The 18168-nt window shown below is 56.2% G+C and overlaps 2 protein-coding genes across 3 annotated transcripts in view; one reads left to right on the top strand and one right to left on the bottom strand.

The window, feature by feature from the left end:
- Window positions 1-1597: 1597 nt before the first annotated feature.
- Window positions 1598-14476, bottom strand: RIBC2 (RIB43A domain with coiled-coils 2). Its single transcript, XM_070408028.1, has 7 exons — window positions 14211-14476; window positions 13356-13437; window positions 11552-11896; window positions 7124-7242; window positions 4632-4859; window positions 2985-3151; window positions 1598-1765 (listed from the first exon to the last, which is right to left on the bottom strand). Exons 1-7 carry the CDS (start codon window positions 14322-14324, stop codon window positions 1687-1689), a joined length of 1134 nt encoding a protein of 377 aa, XP_070264129.1. The 5' UTR covers window positions 14325-14476; the 3' UTR covers window positions 1598-1686.
- Window positions 14477-14652: 176 nt separating this feature from the next.
- SMC1B (structural maintenance of chromosomes 1B) overlaps window positions 14653-18168 on the top strand; it is a 58257-nt gene continuing 54741 nt past the window's right edge. For both annotated transcript variants that reach the window (XM_070411285.1, XM_070411286.1), the window contains exons 1-2: window positions 14653-14761; window positions 16514-16702. In XM_070411285.1, the coding sequence (XP_070267386.1) occupies window positions 14653-14761; window positions 16514-16702 (298 nt within the window). The remainder of the gene's footprint in view (window positions 14762-16513; window positions 16703-18168) is intronic.

Genomic DNA, 18168 nt, shown 5'->3' with positions numbered 1-18168 from the left:
GGGAGGCGGTGAGGTCTGTCTTCATAGTCGGCCTCTCTCCAGCCTTTACGTTTCTGAAACGGCACATCCGACCGTTACTCCCTGGCTACGAGCTCCTGGTTAAAGTCCTCCGCCTCCTGGATCTGGCCCTGCCTGGCTCTCAGGCCACGGCCACAGGCCCCCGTCCACTCCACCCTGCGCTGCCCCAGGCCCTCCCCATGCCAACCACAGCGGGGACGTCCCGTCACTTCTCCCTCAGCCCCCAGGGCCTGTGTGCGCCTGGAGCCCAGCCCCAGGGGAACCTGGGCCCTGCCGGTCCTCGGGCTGGGTAACATCGGCCAGCGCCCGGGTGTGAGCAGGGGCAGGACGCGAGCTGCGTTTAGACAGCGAGGGGGCAGCTGGGTGGCCAGCACTGGCCGGTCCGGCTGTCGTGGCCGATAAGCTGCCGCCAACAACTGCCGCTTGTCCCCAGCCCTGTGCATCCAGCCCCTCAAGAAACCCCGTGCAGGAGAGAGGTGCCTGGGCAGAACCCAGTCATCCTGGGCCCGCGAGCTGGAGACCCCATTATGCAGACCGCCCCCCCCCCCCGCCCCGCCCCAGTGCAAAACACCTCCCTCACCTCCCTCTGGCAAATTCCAGGTCGCTCTTCAAGGCTAGCCCGTGGCTAGCTGTCCCCTGGTATGTATTCGTCCATCTTTCACCCCATGATAGAATCACTGCCAGCCGCAGGCTGGCCAGCTGGTCTCCCGGCCTCCATGCAGCGGGGGTGGTCATGCCGATGGGATGGGAGCCGAGGGGACACGCTTTCCTGCCAGGCCTCCAGCGGGGAGCACGCGGACCCCTTTCCTTCTCCCTGCTGCCCCAGTGTGGCCTGAGGGTGGCAGCTGGGGCCTTCCTGGGTGGCACCGCTCACCTTGGGATTTTACAGAAACAATAAACTTGTTTTGCTGAAGCCACTCCTGTTTGGGGTCTGTTCCCAGGAGCCAGCGGAGTGGGGTGGGGTGGGGTGGGGTGGGGAAGCAGATTCCCTGGGCTCCAACCCAGGTCCCACTGCCCAAGGCGTGAGCTTGGCCACTGACGCAAAAGCGTCTCAGGCTCCGACCCTGGAGCGGTGAGGAGTCCAGTCCCACCCCTGGCTGCGGGGCCGGACGGCCTCAGTTCCCCAGGGAGCCGGTTCCCCAGCGAGCAAGGCCTGAGTGCTGGCTCTGCAGCGGCCGAGCGGAACCCCAACGCCACCTCCGCGGCCTCTCTCTCTCTCTCTCTATGGCCCTGGGGGGCCGCACCCACCCGTTCCTGGCTCCACAGCGCCCCCTCTGGATGCTCTGAGCCGCACTGACAGGAACTGCGGCTCCTGGGGAAACGCAGGGGGAGGTTAGCAGATGCGTGGAAGGTGAAGTTAGGGGACTTCTGGGCCAAGTAGTGTTTGTCTTTCAACCCCCCCTGAGGATATGTTTTTTTTATTTTTGAGAGAGAGAGGAAGGGAGAGAGAGAAAAACACCAATGAGAAACATTGATCGGGGGTCGAACCCTCAACCTAGGTGTATGCCCTGACCGTTAGTCACACCTGCAACCTTTTGGGGTACGGGGCCACCCTCCAACCAAGCGAGCCTCCGGCAGGGCGAGTGTATTTTTTTAATAAATGTGACTCTTCCAGGTGACGGCGTTTATACATAAATGATGGCGGGGGGGGGAGGGGTGTCTTTCTCATCATCGACTCCTGGTGTTGAACTGCGTGAAGAAGTCGTCCGAGGCGTGGTTGGTACAGACTTCCTTCATGTCGTTTCTCCTGATCATAAAACGAGGAGAAGCCGTCAGCAAAGGCCTGGCGCCCTCGCCTGCCTGTGTGTGATATAGCGGAGAGCCGCCTACTTCTTGTTGCTAATCCTCACCAGAGAATATTTTCCCCTTGATTTTTAGAGAGAGTGGAAGGGAGGGGGAGAGACAGAGAGACACACCGACGTGAGAGACACACCGATTGGTTGCCTCCTCCCTGCGCCCCAACCAGACTGGGACGGGGATCCAACCTGTGACCTTCCAGTCTGAGGGCCGATGCGCTAACCATTGAGCACCAGCTAGGGCAGAGCCCACCCACTTGTTGTCCCAGGATGCCTCGCTGCATTTCGTCACCGAGGAGCGTCTAGACTGCGGACCCCCCTGGTTCCAGGGTCCCATCTCCACAGGCGTGACTGGGAGCGTCTGCTCGCCCCAGACTTCTTCAGTCCATGTCTTTATGCCCCTTTAGTCACAGGAGTGACAGAGGGACCCACAGGCAAACAGGTGCACACGTCTGACTGGAGAAATACAGGTGGGTCCCCTCTGAGTTCAAGGCAGGAGCGTGGTGGGTGGACACACACACAAGTAATCGTCTGTGGGTTTGGTGACAGTCCCCTGCTGACCGGCGCTGACAGCGGGCAGCCGGAACCCTGAGCCACCCTCGGGGCCTGTGTGTGCCCAGAGCAGCACTCCCCGCAGTGGGCGGCAGGCACCGTCTCCTCCACGTCTCAGCCCCCCCCAGGCCCTGCCCTGGACTCTTGCGCCCTCTGAGTACCCATCACCAGCGCCCGTGTGCCAGCCGCTGGGGGTCCCAGGCCCAGGCGAGGAGCCCATTGAGGGCTGTCTGCAGGATGCCCACTGGTGCCCACTGGATGGCATCACATCCCCTGGTCTGTGGGGACCCGTGCTTTCCAAGCCCTTAATTTCTGGCTTCTTCGCTCTGGGCCTGACCCCTTTTCTGTTGGCATTCTTCGCCAGGAGGCCGTGCCAGACCCGAGCCACCACCACCACCACCACCACGGGGCCTCCTGTGAATGACGCACCAAGGACCCGGACCCTCTGGGTGGGAAAGATCTGAGGCGTGGGGGTGGGGGTGGGGGGACGGGGGACAGGAGCCCAGAAAAGCACAGCCTGCTCCATGGCCCTGCCGGTCAGCATCCCACCCCTCCCCTCCCCGCGCCCCCCCCCCCCACCTCCCAGGTATCCCCAGCCCTGCCAGCCCCGGCACCCACTGCCGGAGCTGCTCCGCGGCCAGGATGCGGTTGCTGCCATCCAGGGCTCTGCGCAGGTCGCGCTGCCGCCACCGCTGCTGCCGCTCGCACAGCACCTCGGCTCGGGCTTTCTCGACCCTCTGCCGGTCCCAGTCCGCGTCTCGCTGGCGCTGTTCCTCCTGGAGCCTCTGGAGGGAGGTGACTCGTCACCACCTGTCCCCACAGAGGGCCCCGGGGCACGGGCTGGGAGAACCGGCCTCCCATTTTACAGATGGGGAAACTGAGGCTCTGGTGGGCGGGCAGAGGAGAACCCCCAACAAACCCACGTGGCCCGGCCCCGTCCCACACTTGGGAGGCACTGGGCACACGACTGGGCAGGCTGCTGCTCCTGGCTGAACACTGGGACCACCTGGTTGCTTCTAGAACCTTCTGATGCTACAATGAGTTCATGATCTCAGGTAAATTTCTGCATCTTAGCTCATTTTTTTTTTAATCCTCACCCGAGGTCATTTTCCCATGACTTTTTAGAGAAAGCGGGAGAGAGAGAGGAATATCAATGTAAGAGACACACATCGATTAATGCCTCCTCAACGAGCCATGACCAGGGCCCAGGCCCAGGAAGGAGCCTGCAACCAAGGTACACTCCCTTGACAGGAATCGAACCTGGGACCCTTCCGTCCACAGGCCGACGCCCTATCCACTGAGCTACACCAGCTGGGCCTCTCTGCTCATTCCTCATTGCCTTCCAGACCTTCTCTAAAACCCACTGGCTCTTAGGAGAGGAAAGGGCGTTAATGCAGCTGGGGGGGGGGGGGTGGTCAACCCCTACACGTGGGCAGTGTCACCCCCCAACCTGCGAGTTACTGCCTCCGCTCCGCCCGCAAAAGGGAGGGGCTGGGCCTGCAGCCGAGCCCTCCTTCCCTCCTGGGCTCAGCACAGGGCCTCCTCCCACCAGAGGAGCAGGGGAGGGCGGCAGCCACCAGGGCCCAGGCCCTCACCCAGGGACCAAAAGGCAGGCTGGGGCCTGGCTTGGCCACCTGCAGGGCATGTGAGTTGGCTGCCACCGTGAACCTGTTTCCCCACCTGCACCCTGAGCCCTGGCTCCGATGCTTTCCTCACCCAGCTCCCTGCAGAGGGGCTGCGGGCTGCGGGCAGGGGTGTTCTGAGTGGTGAGACTTAATGTGTGTGTTTTCCCTTTTTTGATTTCTGTTTGCTGGTTTTTCACGAAAATTGAAAATCAGTGCAAACTGCTGCTTTCAGGACAGTGGCCGGCCTTCCCGCCAGGCGGCTGGGCTGTGGGAGTGGCGCTGGCCCTGGCCGCTCACCTGCCTGATGTCGCTTGCGCTCCCCCCACTCAGGTCTCGGTTCCAATGTCACTCCTCAGGCCCCTGGTGATCCGCCCGGCTCCCAGCCTCACTTCCTCCCCAGCACCCACCACCCTAGCACCTGGCCCTTGTCACCACCCCTGCTGCAACGTAAACCCCTTGAGGGCAGCTGTGACTGGCACCAGGAGGGAGGGGGCAGGGGGATGTGGGAGGGAGGGAGGGGGAGGAGGGTATGGAAGGGAGGGAGGGGGATGTGGGAGGAGGGAGGGGCAGGGGAGGGAGGGGGGAGGGGGATGTGGGACAGAAGGAGGGGGAGGGGAGGGAGGGGGGTCTGGGGCAGTACCAGCTTCTCCTGCATCTGCTGCTGCTGCACCAGGCGGATGTCCCCCAGCTGGCCCTGGCTCATGCCCTTCCAGCGGTCAGGGACCATGCGGTGGGGCCCGAAGGAGCTGGCCGCCTGCTGCGGGTCCTCGGAGAGCAGGTCCCCGCGCAGCAGGTTGGAGATGTGGGCCAGGTCGTCCTCTTGTTCTTGTTTTTTCTCTAGGCTTTTCCTCTCCGCCAACTCCGAGGCCTGGGCGGGGGTGGGGGGAAGGGAAGACATTAGGGAAGATGCTTGAGCGACCCCAGGGAGAAGCACCGGCCCATCTCCGGGCGCCAGTAGGGAGAATGCGCTCAGGGCGCCAGGGACAGACCTGCTGCCCGGTGCCGGGCCTGCGGGCTGGGCGGAGCGGAGCGCCACCTGCTGGCCGTGTGCAGAGTTGCTTCGGGTCTTCGCGCTGTTCTGCAGCCTCCCTGGGAAGGCCATCCTCACCTTGGCCGGGCCTCACTCACAGACCGCTCTGTGCGCCGCCCTGGGCCTGGTCACCCCGATGTGGCCCTGGTCACCCTGATGTGGCCCTTGGTCACCCCGATGTGGCCCTGGTCACCCTGATGTGGGCCCAGGTCACCCCGATGTGCCCGCAGGCCACAAGGAACACCCCACAGGGATTGGCAACAGCAGTGACTTAAAGGGTGAAACACACTGTCACCTCGGAGCTCCCGGTGCAGCCGGGAAAGTCCTGGCCAAACCCCTGCTCACGAGGGTGGTGATGGCGGGGACGGGCTGGCCCTGCGATCTGGCGCCAGTCACCTCCCTCTCCGGCTGCAGCCATTTCTCTGCCAAGTCAGGAGGTGGAGTAGACGTTCCCCAGCGTTACCAGGTCCCCTAGCGATGGGCAGGCGGGCTCCCTGCAGGGTGCGGGCGCGCCTGGGCGCCCATGAGGGGGCAGCTGGATGGCACCGCGTGAGCACCTGCCTCGACGGAAGGCTGATCAGACACTGGGCTCGCTGGGTCGGGAAGGCCCGTCTCTGGTCAGATCAGCGCTGGGCGTCCCTAGGAAGTTAGTCCCCCCACGATTCTATCAGCAACGTTGGGCTGGCCCCGCCCTCTGTAGGGCTGTTGAACACAGTGAGGAGTGAGGGCAGCTGCCTGTGGCCAGGATTTAAAATAAAGGCCATGCTGATGAGTCTGACAACAGGCCAGAGGTTCCAACACGTGGCGTGCATACCTGGTTTAATCCCACGGCCTCACACTTACAAAATGGTACTATTAGACTGTAAAAATAGCATGTGCTTCACAACTCATTCTCAGTGTACACACACGTATAAAACAATGAGGAGGTTGCCCTGGCCAGCATGGCTCAGTAGTTAGAGCGGCGGCCCACACACCGAAGAGTCTCAGGTTCTATTCCCGGCCAAGGGCACGTCCCTAGGTTGCAGGTTTGATCCCCACTCGGGTTGGGGCATCTTCTGGAGGCAGCCCTCTGATGTGTTTCTCTCACATTGATGTGTGTCTCTCCTTCTCTTCTCTCCCCTCCCCCCTCCCACTCTCTCTGAAAATCATTGAAAAAAATCTCATTGGGTGAGGATTAACCAAACAATAGATAAAAATGACGAGGGGGGGAATCCAGGAGAGCAGCGCTCCGGTTCTCCTCCTGCTCTGCAGGGACCATCTCCCACCTCCACTGTGCAGACCGCTGTCTGCTCAAGCAGCTCATCTGGTCAAGGAATACCGGCACCTGGCCCTGGCCGGTGTGGCTCAGTGGATAGAGCGTCAGCCTGCGGACTGAAGAATCCCAGGTTCGATTCTGGTTAAGGGCACATTGCCCAGGTTTAGGCTCGATCCCATAGTGGGTGTGCAGGAGGCAACGGGTCAGTGATTCTCTCTCATCACTGATGTTTCTCTCTCTCCTCCCTTCCTCTCTGAAATCAATTTAGAAAAAAAAAAAGAAAGAAAACCTGGAGGGAAGTCTAATTTCCAAAGGACCAGAGAAACTGAAGCCCCTCCGCATGGGCGGGCAGGAGAGGGGTGCTGTGAGGGTCCGGCAGAGCCGAGGAGGAGGGGACGGTCAGGAGACCCCCAGTGTGCACCCTCATCGGCACAGTTGCCCCCCCTCCCGAGTGCTGTGCACCTGCCCCTGGTGAGGAGCGACTCCGAGGCTGGCAAAGAACCGAAACCAGACGGCGGCAGGGCAGTGCCCGCTGGCACCCCTGGGGCAGAGGTCACTGTCCTCATATTAGAGACGCACCTGAGGCTGAGAAAGGGGAACTGACCCCACCCCACTCGCCGGCTGGTTTGCGCTTTCACACCCAGATTCAGAGCTCAGGAGCTGGGGCTGGAGCTCGGCGGTTTCGGTGGCTGCCTGCCATTCCCGCCCCCCCCCCACCCCCCCCCCCCCGCCATGTCAGGGTTCTGGTTCGTGATGTGGCCCAGAGGACAGGCTGGGCCCGGGACCAGGGAGCCTAGCGCCCGGTGGAACGGTGGGTGCTGGTCTTCCCCGCCCCGGGCGCGGTTACCTGGGTCTTGTTGAATTGCTTCACAGCTGCAGAGACCGCCCTCCTGGTGGCGCGTTCCCGATGCTCTAAGTCCTGGGCCGTCTGGTCAAACTGCAGCCTGGTCTTCGTGTACAGGTCCTCTGGAGCAAGCACGCGGTCAGGGCTGCGCCCCCCGCGCCCCTCCCGGTGCGCGGGCTGACCTGTGTCCGCTCCTATCCGCCCGCAGCCACAGAACCCAGATGCCTCGGCTGCTGGGAGCCCCATGTCCGCTCCTATCCGCCCGCAGCCACAGAACCCAGATGCCTCGGGCTGCTGGGAGCCCCGTGTCCGCTTCTATCCACCCGCAGCACCGAGATGCCTCGGGCTGCAGGGAGCCCTGTGTCCGCCCCTATCCGCCCGCAGCCACCCAGATGCCTCGGCTGCTGGGAGCCCCAGGCCTTAGTTCAAGTAAAGCTCTAGGTCAGCGCCTGGACGGAAGTGTCAGCAGTCGCTACTGTGGATTGGCACTGTCTGCCGTGGATTGGTAATGTCTGCAAAGGATTGGCACTGTCTGCTGTGGATTGGTAGTATCAGCTGTGGATTAATAATGCCTGCCGTGGATTGGCAGTGTCTGCCGTGGATTGGTAAAGTCTGCCGTGGATTGGCAGTGTCTGCCGTGGATTGGTAAAGTCTGCCGTGGATTGGCACTCTCTGCCGTGGATTGGTAATGTTGGCTGTGGATTGGCACTGTCTGCTGTGGATTGGTAATGTTGGCTGTGGATTGGCAGTGTCTGCCGTGGATTGGCACTGTCTGCCGTGGATTGGTAATGTCTGCCGTGGATTGGCACTGTCTGCCGTGGATTGGTAATGTCGGCTGTGGATTGGCACTGTCTGCCGTGGATTGGCAGTGTCGGCTGTGGTCCTGGGACAGGGAGCAGTGGGCTCCTTGCCCTCCACGACTTCTCAGGCCCCTACATCCTTACAACCAGCAAGGGATGGTGGAGCCCAGAGAAAAGGAGCTCTGCCATGGGAACCAGCTGGGGCTCCGCAGAGGAGGGAGGTCAGGGCAGAAGCACTTGGACAGCGAGGAGGACAAGGAGGAGAAGGGGTCAAAAGTCGAGCGTCCCAACAGCATAACATAAAGCACTGGGTCAGACAGTCTCCTAGCCCAGCCCGGACCTCCCAGCTCTGCTCATCTGACCTGCTTACCACCTGACCTTTCTGAGCCTCGGCGGGCGCTCTCCTGTGAGGCAGGGCAGCCCTACTTTGCAGGGTTGTTAGATTTTAAAAAGTCAGTAATAAAGAAGGTTCTTCGTATGGTGTTTGTGCCTGGGGTCTCCTGTACGTCTCCAAAAACAAAGACCAATATAGAGGTGATGGATTATACAACTGCACACCTGAAACCTCTATAGCTGTATTAACCAGTGTCACCCTAATAAATTCCATTTAAAAGAAAAAAGACCAACCTCTTTCATGGTGAATTCTGGCCTCTGCTCACCTTCAGCTTCACCTCTCACCTTGCGTTACCCTGTCCTTTCATTTAACATAGAAGTATGGCGAGCCTTACGTGGGCCAGCCCATACCCTGCCGGGAACCCCAGATGGAGTGGTGCCTCCAGAGAGCTTACAGTCCAGGAGATGAGCCGGATGACAAACAAGCAAACCCGAAATAGACGCGTCACTGCAGACTGTTTCAGTGCTACCGAGGGGAGGGAAAGGCCACTGTGGGGGAGGTGTGGGGAGCACCTGGGGGAGGGAAAGGCCACTCACTGGGAGGGAGATGTGGGGAGCACCTGCGGGAGGGAAAGGCCACTGGGGGGGAGATGTGGGGAGCACCTGGGGGAGGGAAAGGCCACTGGGGGGGAGGTGTGGGGAGCACCTGGGGGAGGCAAAGGCCACTGGGGGGGAGATGTGGGGAGCACCTGGGGGAGGGAAAGGCCACTCACTGGGGGGGAGATGTGGGGAGCACCTGGGGGAGGGAAAGGCCACTCACTGGGGGGGAGGTGTGGGGAGCACCTGGGGGAGGGAAAGGCCACTCACTGGGGGGGAGGTGTGGGGAGCACCTGGGGGAGGCAAAGGCCACTGGGGGGGAGGTGTGGGGAGCACCTGGGGGAGGGAAAGGCCACTCACTGGGGGGGAGGTGTGGGGAGCACCTGGGGGAGGGAAAGGCCACTCACTGGGGGGGGAGGTGTGGGGAGCACCTGAGGGAGGGAAAGGCCACTCACTGGGGGGGAGGTGTGGGGAGCACCTGGGGGAGGGAAAGGCCACTGGGGGGGAGGTGTGGGGAGTACCTGGGGGAGGGAAAAGCCACTGGGAGGGAAGTGTGGGGAGCACCTGACAGGCGGGTGGACGGTGGGAGTCAGAGAGCTTCTAGGAGGAGGTGGCACTTGAGCTCAGTCCTGAGGGACGTAGGGAGCTGGGTGCAGAGGTTGGGAAGTGGGGAAGCATTTGTCGGGACCCAGAAGTGCAAGCCAGCCAGAGTGGCTGGGACACAGTGAGTGGGGGTAACATCGGAGGGCTGGGCAGTGGCCCAGCGTGCAGGGCTCTGTAGGCTATGGGCAGACTTTGCATTTTATTCCGTATGTAATGAGAAGCCATTAGAGGGTTTAAGCTGGGCTGGAGGGACGGCGGGGGACACTGTTCACTTGACACTGTTTAGAAAGCAGCTCTCCGACTGCTGTGTTGAGAATGGGCCAGAGAGGAGCAAGAAAGAAGGGGGGACTAGAAAGCCTGGTCCGTGCAGATAAAAAAGGTGGGGCTTGCATCACAGCGGTGACAGTGGGATGGGAGGCGTGGACAGTCCAAAGTATCTGCAGGTGGTAAGAAGGGACAGAAGCGCCCTAACCGGTTTGGCTCAGTGGACAGAGCATCGGCCTGCGGACTGAAGGGTCCCAGGTTCGATTCCGGTCAAGGGCATGTACCTTGGTTGCAGGCACACCCCCAGTAGGGAGTGTGCAGGAGGCAGCTGATCGATGTTTCTCTCTCATCGATGTTTCTAACTCTCTATCCCTCTCCCTTCCTCTCTGTAAAAAATCAATAAAATATATTAAATAAATAAAAAAAGAAGGGACAGAAGCTGAGGATGCCCTGGAGATAAGACGGGGTCCAGGAGGACGCCCAGGCTTCTGGTTTGACTAAGGAAGGAGGTGACCTGAGGAAGGTAGGAAGGTGGCGGGAGGAGCAAGTCCAGGGAGAAATGCAGGGTGTTTCCAGGATGGTGTGAGATGCGCACTGAGATGTCTGGGGTCCAGCTCAAGAACCAAGTCCAAGGCTGAGACAAAGGCTCAGCCAGAGACGGACAAATGGAGCACCTGTGAGTGGTCATGTCAACAGATATTTACCCATGTGCCAGGCACTCAGGAAGGAGCAGTGGATAGAACAGACACAATCCCCTGCCTTCATGGCGCTTAGGAGATGACACTGGGGAGAGGGATGACAAATACATAACCAGACAGCATGTCACTGAGCAATGCGGTGGGGAAAATACAGCAAGGAAAGGGAAGGGAGCGTGGGGTGGGGGAGAGTGCGGGGTTGCCCTTTATAATAGTGGTCAGTGGAGGCCTCACAGGTAAGACAACATTTTAGCAAAGACTTGAAGGAGGAGAGAGGCAACCATGCAAATATCTGGGGAAATATGTTTCCAGACAGAGGGAACTGTAGGTGCAAAGGTCCTGAGGCAGAAATGAGCCTGACACACGTACATTCTAGGAATAGCGAGGAAACCAGTGTGGCGAGGATGAGATGAATGCGGGGCGGCCTAGTAGGAGATACAGTCACACCGAAGGCCTTGTTGGTCCTTGAAATAAATCTGTTTTTTACTGAGTGGAGCTATTGGAAGACTGTGAGCAAAGGCGCTAGCTTAGCTTTTAGCAGGATCGTCCTGGCAGCCAGGCTGAAGAGACGAGGTCCCAAGGGGACAAGGGCACAAGGGCAGCAGCAGGGAGACCGGCAGAGGCCACGTAGCGCTTCAGCTGAGACAGCTGACAGCTCAGTCCAGAGTGCCGATGGCAGAGGTGGTGAAAGGTAGCGAGACCTGGGTGACTTCCGTTGGACTGCATGTAGCATGTGAGGGAAACGCAAGCGTCAAGGTGACTTGGGGCTGGGGCCTGGGCAAGTGCGAGAACTCCCCATGGACAGAGGTGCAAGGCCAGGTGCGGACTCGCCCTGACAGAGGCCGGACCCAGGGAGGCCCCCGGTCTCCCCGCAGACCATCAGCAGCCCGAGGGCAGGGCTGGTTCTGAGCTACGAGGGGCCCAGCACCCACAGGAGCTCAGACAGAGCACGTGCTCAGAAAGCGTTTCCTGCATGACTGCCGTGTGGCTGGAGAGGTTTCCGCCCTGGACCACAGGCTCTGGCGTCTCTCTCCCGCCACGGCCCAAGCAATACATAACAAAACTTACATAAAACAAAACAGAAATGGGAGCTGATTTGCTAAGAGCGCACTGAAATCCCGTGGGTGCTGTGTCCTCACCTGCACGCTTTTGGTCGGCCCGGGCTTCCTTCCACTCCCTCTGCTGCTGCAGGAACCATTCTCTGTTTTGTTCCTGTTGGAATCTCTGCCTCGCGTGGAAGTTTAAATCCTCTCCCATGAACCTCTGCAGCCCCGACACTGTGTTCCTCGCATCGCTGTCTCCCTGCCGGGCGGGGAACTCTCTCCTGCGGGCGAGGGGGTCCGAAAGGTCGAATTCCCGCCGCGTCTCCGGCTTCTGGAAGCTCTGCTGGAAGTCGTGGAGAGCTCTGCAGAGTTTTCTCCGCCCCCTTCTTTCCCGGTTCTCTAATATGCACATCATTTTGTCATTGTGCCTCAGTTCAGCCGCTAGAAGAGACATAGGTTATCCATACGCTTAAGATTCAGTGGGGAAAATCAATTGGATCCCACCTTAAAAAATAATTTTTAGTGATTCTAAAAGGAATACAACCCTCCAAAAACGTAACATCCATTCAAGGATTAGAATGCTGAATGTACAAAGGTTTTGAGTCCGATGCCGGGTCTGGGTACATTCCTAGATTTCGGGTTCGAACCCTGGTCGGGGCTCATATGGGACGCAACCAATTGATGTTTTTCTCTCACATTGATGTTTCTCTCTCTCTCCTCCTCCTCCTCCTTCCTCTCTCTCTGAAAAAACCCCCAAAATCAATAAAAACATATCCTTCAGCGAGGATTTTAAAAAATACAAAATTAAATATTTTTAAAAGTCGCAAAGGATCCATTCAATATTATACCAGTTATGTAAAATTTTAAAACACACAAAAGTTTTAGGTGGTCATGGGCACATACATGAATGGCACCAGTACAAAAAAACAGGCATGGGAACGGTGCACACCCCTGGAGAGGGAGGAAGAAAAGAATGACAGGGTGGGGAATACACATATGTCTTCAAAAATCATTCCTAAAATACATCTGAAGCCCATTTGGCAAAAAGGCAACATCTAATCCAGTGGTGGGTGCATATGTATGTGTCACATCATTTTTCTAAGTTTGACTTATTTTTAAACTAAAAATATAAAAGGGAAAACATTAGAAAACACAGAACTGTATAAAGAAAATAAACTTTACTCTTAATTTAATCACTCCAACATTACCACATTACAACATTTGGCCTATTTACTTTCTTTTTCTAAGCATGTCTTTCATATATTTAAAAACGTAATCCAGTACTCATTGTATATAAAATTTTGTACCCTGCTTTTTTTTCATTTTTTTTAAACAGGAAAAAATAACCAAATTTATTACATATGTACATATGGGAGTTCTGTAAGAATATGGGGCCCCCTCCTCTTCCTATTTTAAAAATTCTTACAGTGCTTTAATAAAATAAACTGAAAGTGTTGCACATGATGAGAATGCTGCTTGAAACTTTTATCTAAAAGCTAGAACACTATCATTTGAACTATGTCTAGTTCTGATTCAGCTTGGGGGCGCGAGCTGGGAGTCTGAGTGTGTCATCTAGTGTAAAGGGCTGTCCCCGGCAGAAGGTCTTGACCTCTCGGAAGAGTGTGTGTGCGTTTAAGGTTTTTCATATCCAGTTGGTGTGTTTTTTTTGTAAAACACATTTATCCTCAAAATGTATTTTTTAGAACACACACAGGATTCAATAGCTGTTTTTCTTTTAACAGAGGAAGAACCAGTGCATTACGTTGAGCACAAGCAATTGTGAAATTTTAAAAGGAGGAAGAGAGTAAAAAGGACCAGCTTTCACACAGGTGAAGAATGAGGGCTGGCGTCGAAGGCATGCAGCCCTACCCTGCTAGATAGACATTTAGGAAACGCTCACCAAACGTTTCATGCCTGGCTTTCTCAGTTGCTTCTCTTATCTTCCGGTCACACACCTGAGTATCCCAGGTTTTTTTATCTCCCTGGAATGGAAAAAGAGGGGAGAGGAGTTAAAATCAGATAAATGTATCCCGTTATTAACAATCCTACTTACCTCTTTATCCTCCACCCACTGTCTTAGTCTCACAGCAGGTCTTTTCATACCTGAATGTCTTTGCTTATAGTTGGTTCTTCAACCTGTCCTCTTAACTTCCCTCAGAGCTTCCTTCCACCTTACCTTAGTTTACAGATACTCATCCTCACAACACTGCTTAGGCATCACCTCCTCTGGGAAGCCCTCTCTGATTCCCTCTTCCAGCCCCAGTCTGCGTTCCCCTCCTTCACTACATTTTAATGTGACCATTTTAATGTCTGCCTCCTCCACTGGGCCATAAAGCCTGAATGAAGGTCAAGAATTGCCTTATTCCTCATCCCCTGGGCCCAGTTCAGGCTTGCCACAAAATAGGAATTTTGTCAAATGGACGGACTGGAAGGAACCCCTGACAATGTAGAAAATCTGGCTCAGAGAGAGGACTAGTCTCTCCTTGGCCACAAACTCCGGGCGACTCCCTCCCACTGCAGGACTCCATTTGCCTGTCTGGCAAGTGGGAGGGAGTATAATTGTTCTGTTAAGGTTTCTGTCATCCTCAGCAAAGTCAATATATCCTCAGCCTGCTGCCATCTGCAGCTGCGCCTGGATCAAGTTTCACTCGAGGGATTCATCTCTTCTTCTCTTCCACGCCTACCTCTCGCTCCCACCTGCCCCGCCACGTTCCCTCCGGCCCCCTTTCCCTGTGGGGACAAGCGAGCGTCCTACCCCCAGGATCCTGTTCCTGGCGTTGAAGATCTGGTTCTGCCTGCACAGCTCCGCATGTCTCCTCCTGGCCACGCAAAAGGACTGTTCCAGGTCGTTGGGCTGCACTATATCCATGACTGGGAATCCTCAAGAAGCTCTGAGAGCCTTTAAAACGCACGAGTTAAAAAGAGAAGACCACAAACAATCAAACGGCAGCCTGACCGATCGATGGAGGCTGGCTCCCTAGGCGGTGAGCCGGCGGGGTATGAGCCTGCGCCCCAGGCTTCTCACACAGCCTCCTGCGACCGCGTTTCCTCGGCAATGTAAACAGCCCGGTTGCTAAGGAACGGCGGCACTCGCCGTGTTCTCGCTCTCCTCTCGCGAGATGCTGTGAAGGCTTTCCCGCGCTTTTCCCGCCCGCGTGTGAGGACGCCGCGGAGGCCGGAGGCCGGAGGCCGCAGCCATGGGCCGTTTGGAGCTGCTGCTCGTGGAGAACTTCAAGTCCTGGCGAGGCCGCCAGGTCATCGGCCCTTTCAGGAGGTTCACCTGCATCATCGGCCCCAACGGCTCCGGTAACTGGGACCCGGGCCCCGCCGCCCGCCCGGGGCGCCGGGCCTCATGTGGCCTGAGGGGACCTGAGGGTGGCCGCTCGGCCCCTCGGGCACCTGCCGCCCGCAAGCCCCGTCTTCTCTCCGTCTCGGACCCTCGCCGACCGCCCACCCGCCCGGCACCCCGACCGCGCCCTCCCACCCCCACTCCACCCCCATGGTTCTGTGGGCCTTGAACCGCACTCCGGGCCCAACACTTGGCCTCGCCCCACCCCAGGGCCCGCGGGACCCCACCCCCACCCCCGCCCCAGGTCCCCCGGGCCTACCCCCACCCCAGGGACCGCCGGACCCCACCCCCCACCCCAGGTCCCCCGGACCTACCCCCACCCCAGGGACCGCCGGACCCCACCCCCACCCCCACCCCAGGGCCCGCCGGACCCCACCCCCCACCTCAGGGCCTGCCGGACCCCACCCCAGGGACCGCCGGACCTACCCCCAGCCCAGGGACCGCCGGACCCCACCCCCACCCCAGGGTCCGCGGCCTGGCTTTGGCCCGGCTCCTGCCCGGGTCCGCGGGCTACCCTCCGCCCCCCGCACCTGCGCAGCGCCCCTTCTCGGGACCGGAAGTCCTTGTCCGGCGGGCCATGGTGGTGGCGGTGGTGACGCAGTTCGCTGCGCTTTGGCCCAGTCCCGGCCCTCCGTCCTTTCGCCCTCACGAGGGAGCGGGTGTTGCCGCCTTTTGGCCGCTGCGGGAGCCGAGGGACCGGCGGGCGGTGGCCGTGGGCTGCGCAGCGCGGGCTCCCGGCTCGCGCGCCGGTGCGAGGGGAACATGGTGGTCGCCTCCGCGCACACATGTGAGCAGGCGGTCCAGTGGGCGCCGCTGCCGCGGGATAAATGCCCTCGTTCCCGCTGTGCCCGCCGGTCCGCCCGGTGCTCTCCGCCCCCAGCCGGTGCGGCCGTGCGGGGTGCGGGCCGTCCGCTGGGATTCCCGCCGCCCGCGCCCCTGTCCGCCCTCCGCGCCCCCCGCCGCGGCTCCCCGCGTTCGCGTCCCAGTGTTGCACCTGGTTTCAGAAAGCCAGAGCTTTTCCTAATGAGAAACCACATGTTGTGACTTAACCTTCCGGAAGGTCATTGCGGAAGCCAATGGCGTCACTGAACCGTCCAGACAGCCTCTATGTTGTTTACCCAAGTCGTTTAGGCACAGTGAGACCTTCGTACCAGAAAGGGGTGGAAACCTCCCCAAATCCACCCCCCCTCCCCCCCCCCCCCCCCCCCCCCCCCCCAGGTGCGGCAGGCCTCGCAGGTGCGGCCGGCTCGGACTTGCGATGTCGTTTTTCTTGGCCACCAGCGCCTCCCAGTCACAAACCTTCCAGCAGCCTTCGTCCAGCGCCGGGGAGAAACCCTGGATAGATTAGCCTTTAGAAGATGTGACAGTCAATACTTACAAAAAGGGTATAACGGAAATTGGGGGAGTTAAGTGATTTGCCGTGGCATAATGCTTAAAAATGGGAGAGGGTTGGGTTTAGACCTACATATTAAGCCTCGTAACTTTAGGCCGCTTAATACTCCACCGCAGCTGCATGGAGGAAGCCAGTCACATGCGATGTTAACGTAGACAAGACAGTGCTATTTAGACGTGTACTGGCCATCTTTCACTTCCATTGGTGGCCTGGTTTCTTTGCCTCTGGGCAAGGTGGGGTGTTTTTGTTTTTGTTTTTATCGTTAAGAGTGAATAACTCCTCTCTCTCCTCTCCTTCCCCCTCTTTTTGTCCCCAGGAAAATCTAATGTAATGGATGCACTTAGTTTTGTCATGGGAGAGAAAACAGCCAATTTAAGAGTGAAACATATTCAAGAACTTATTCATGGAGCACATATTGGAAAGCCTGTTTCTTCTTTTGCAAGTGTAAAAATTGTGTATGTGGAGGAGAATGGAGAAGAGAAAACATTTACAAGAATTATTCGAGGTATATTTTTGTAGATGTTTGCTTATGAGTTATTTGAGTTTTCCAGAGTTAAGTCAGATTACCTGTTCAACTAGCATTAGTGAACTAGACTTCTTTTCTCTTGGATAACAATTCTCAGAATAAGTAATAGAACCTGTTTGGTTCTCCACTGGGACTCTTCTTTAAGCAGACATATTTGTTCAAACTTCTCCATTGTCAGATAACATTTTTGTACCTGGTTATTAGGTTAAAATAAAGGAGAGCCCACCTTAAAGATAGAGAAGTTATAAAAGTCCTTCCAGGGGTTATTTATGTATATTTATCTTGTTTTTTTAATGGTGAACTAATTATATGCATATTTTTGGTTTGTATAGAAAGTTCTACCATTGAAAGCAACTTCAGTGAAACATTTGAATTTGTATTTTGTGATTTATTCATGAAATCCTGTTTCCTGAGTAAACTATATATATATATGTATATATATGTGTGTGTGTCCATATATATATATATACATATATATATATATATGCGCTAGGAGTTTACAGAGCCTCTATAAAAGTGTTTCTTAGTGGGTTTGTTGTTGCTATTTTCATTCTGGCCTACTAGAACTTGGTTTTAATATTCTAATGTATAAATACTATTTTATTAACTTTCCCCAAATTTAATCACAGGTAATTTTAGAAATACTTATATACTTGTACCTTAATGTCTAATTTAAGCATTTCACCACTTTATTACCTAAATATCTTCATTGGTTTTCTCACTTTCTTTTGGTTTTACTCAAAAGTTTCCCATCTCGCTAAGGATTCCTTAGTCTACTCTATTTATTTAATAAACCACCATACATTTGTTTTTCCCATTTTATTAAGGTATAATTGTAAAATATGTATATATTTAAGCTATACAACTTGATGTTTTAATATACATTGTGAAATAGGTGACATAATCAACCTAATTAACATGTATCACCTCACCTGGTTACTGTTTTCTTTTGTGTGTGTATATGGTGAGAACACTTAAGGTCTACCCTCTTAGCCAATTTAAAGTGTGCAATACAGTATTGTTAACTGTAGTCACATTGCTATGCAATAGATCTCCAGAGCTTAGCATCTTACATCTTACCAACTCTGTATGACTTGACCATCTCCCCATTTTCCTCTCCCCCCAGCCCTGGCAGTCACCATTCTATGCTCTGCTTCTGTGAGTCTTGACTATTTTAAATTCCACATATAAGTAAGGTCATGCAGTATTTTTCTTTCTGTGCATGGTTTGTTTCACTTAGCATAATGTCCTCTGGATTCCTCTGTGAAACTGCAAATGGCAAAATTTCCTTCTTTTTGTAGGTTGAATAATATTCTCATGTTTTCTTTACTTACCCACTGATAGACATTTAGATCATTAGCTATTGTGAATAATACTTCAATAATATGGGAGTACAGATAGCTCTTCAAGGTACTGATTTTATTTTCTTTGAATATATACTCAGA

This window comes from Myotis yumanensis, unplaced genomic scaffold (assembly GCF_028538775.1).
Source record: "Myotis yumanensis isolate MYYU_CA2020_CCGP unplaced genomic scaffold, mMyoYum1.0.hap1 SCAF_3, whole genome shotgun sequence".
Classification (NCBI taxonomy): Eukaryota; Metazoa; Chordata; class Mammalia; order Chiroptera; family Vespertilionidae; genus Myotis; species Myotis yumanensis.
The sequence above is the reverse complement of the archived record's forward strand: the minus strand, read 5'-3'. Positions and strand labels throughout refer to the sequence as shown.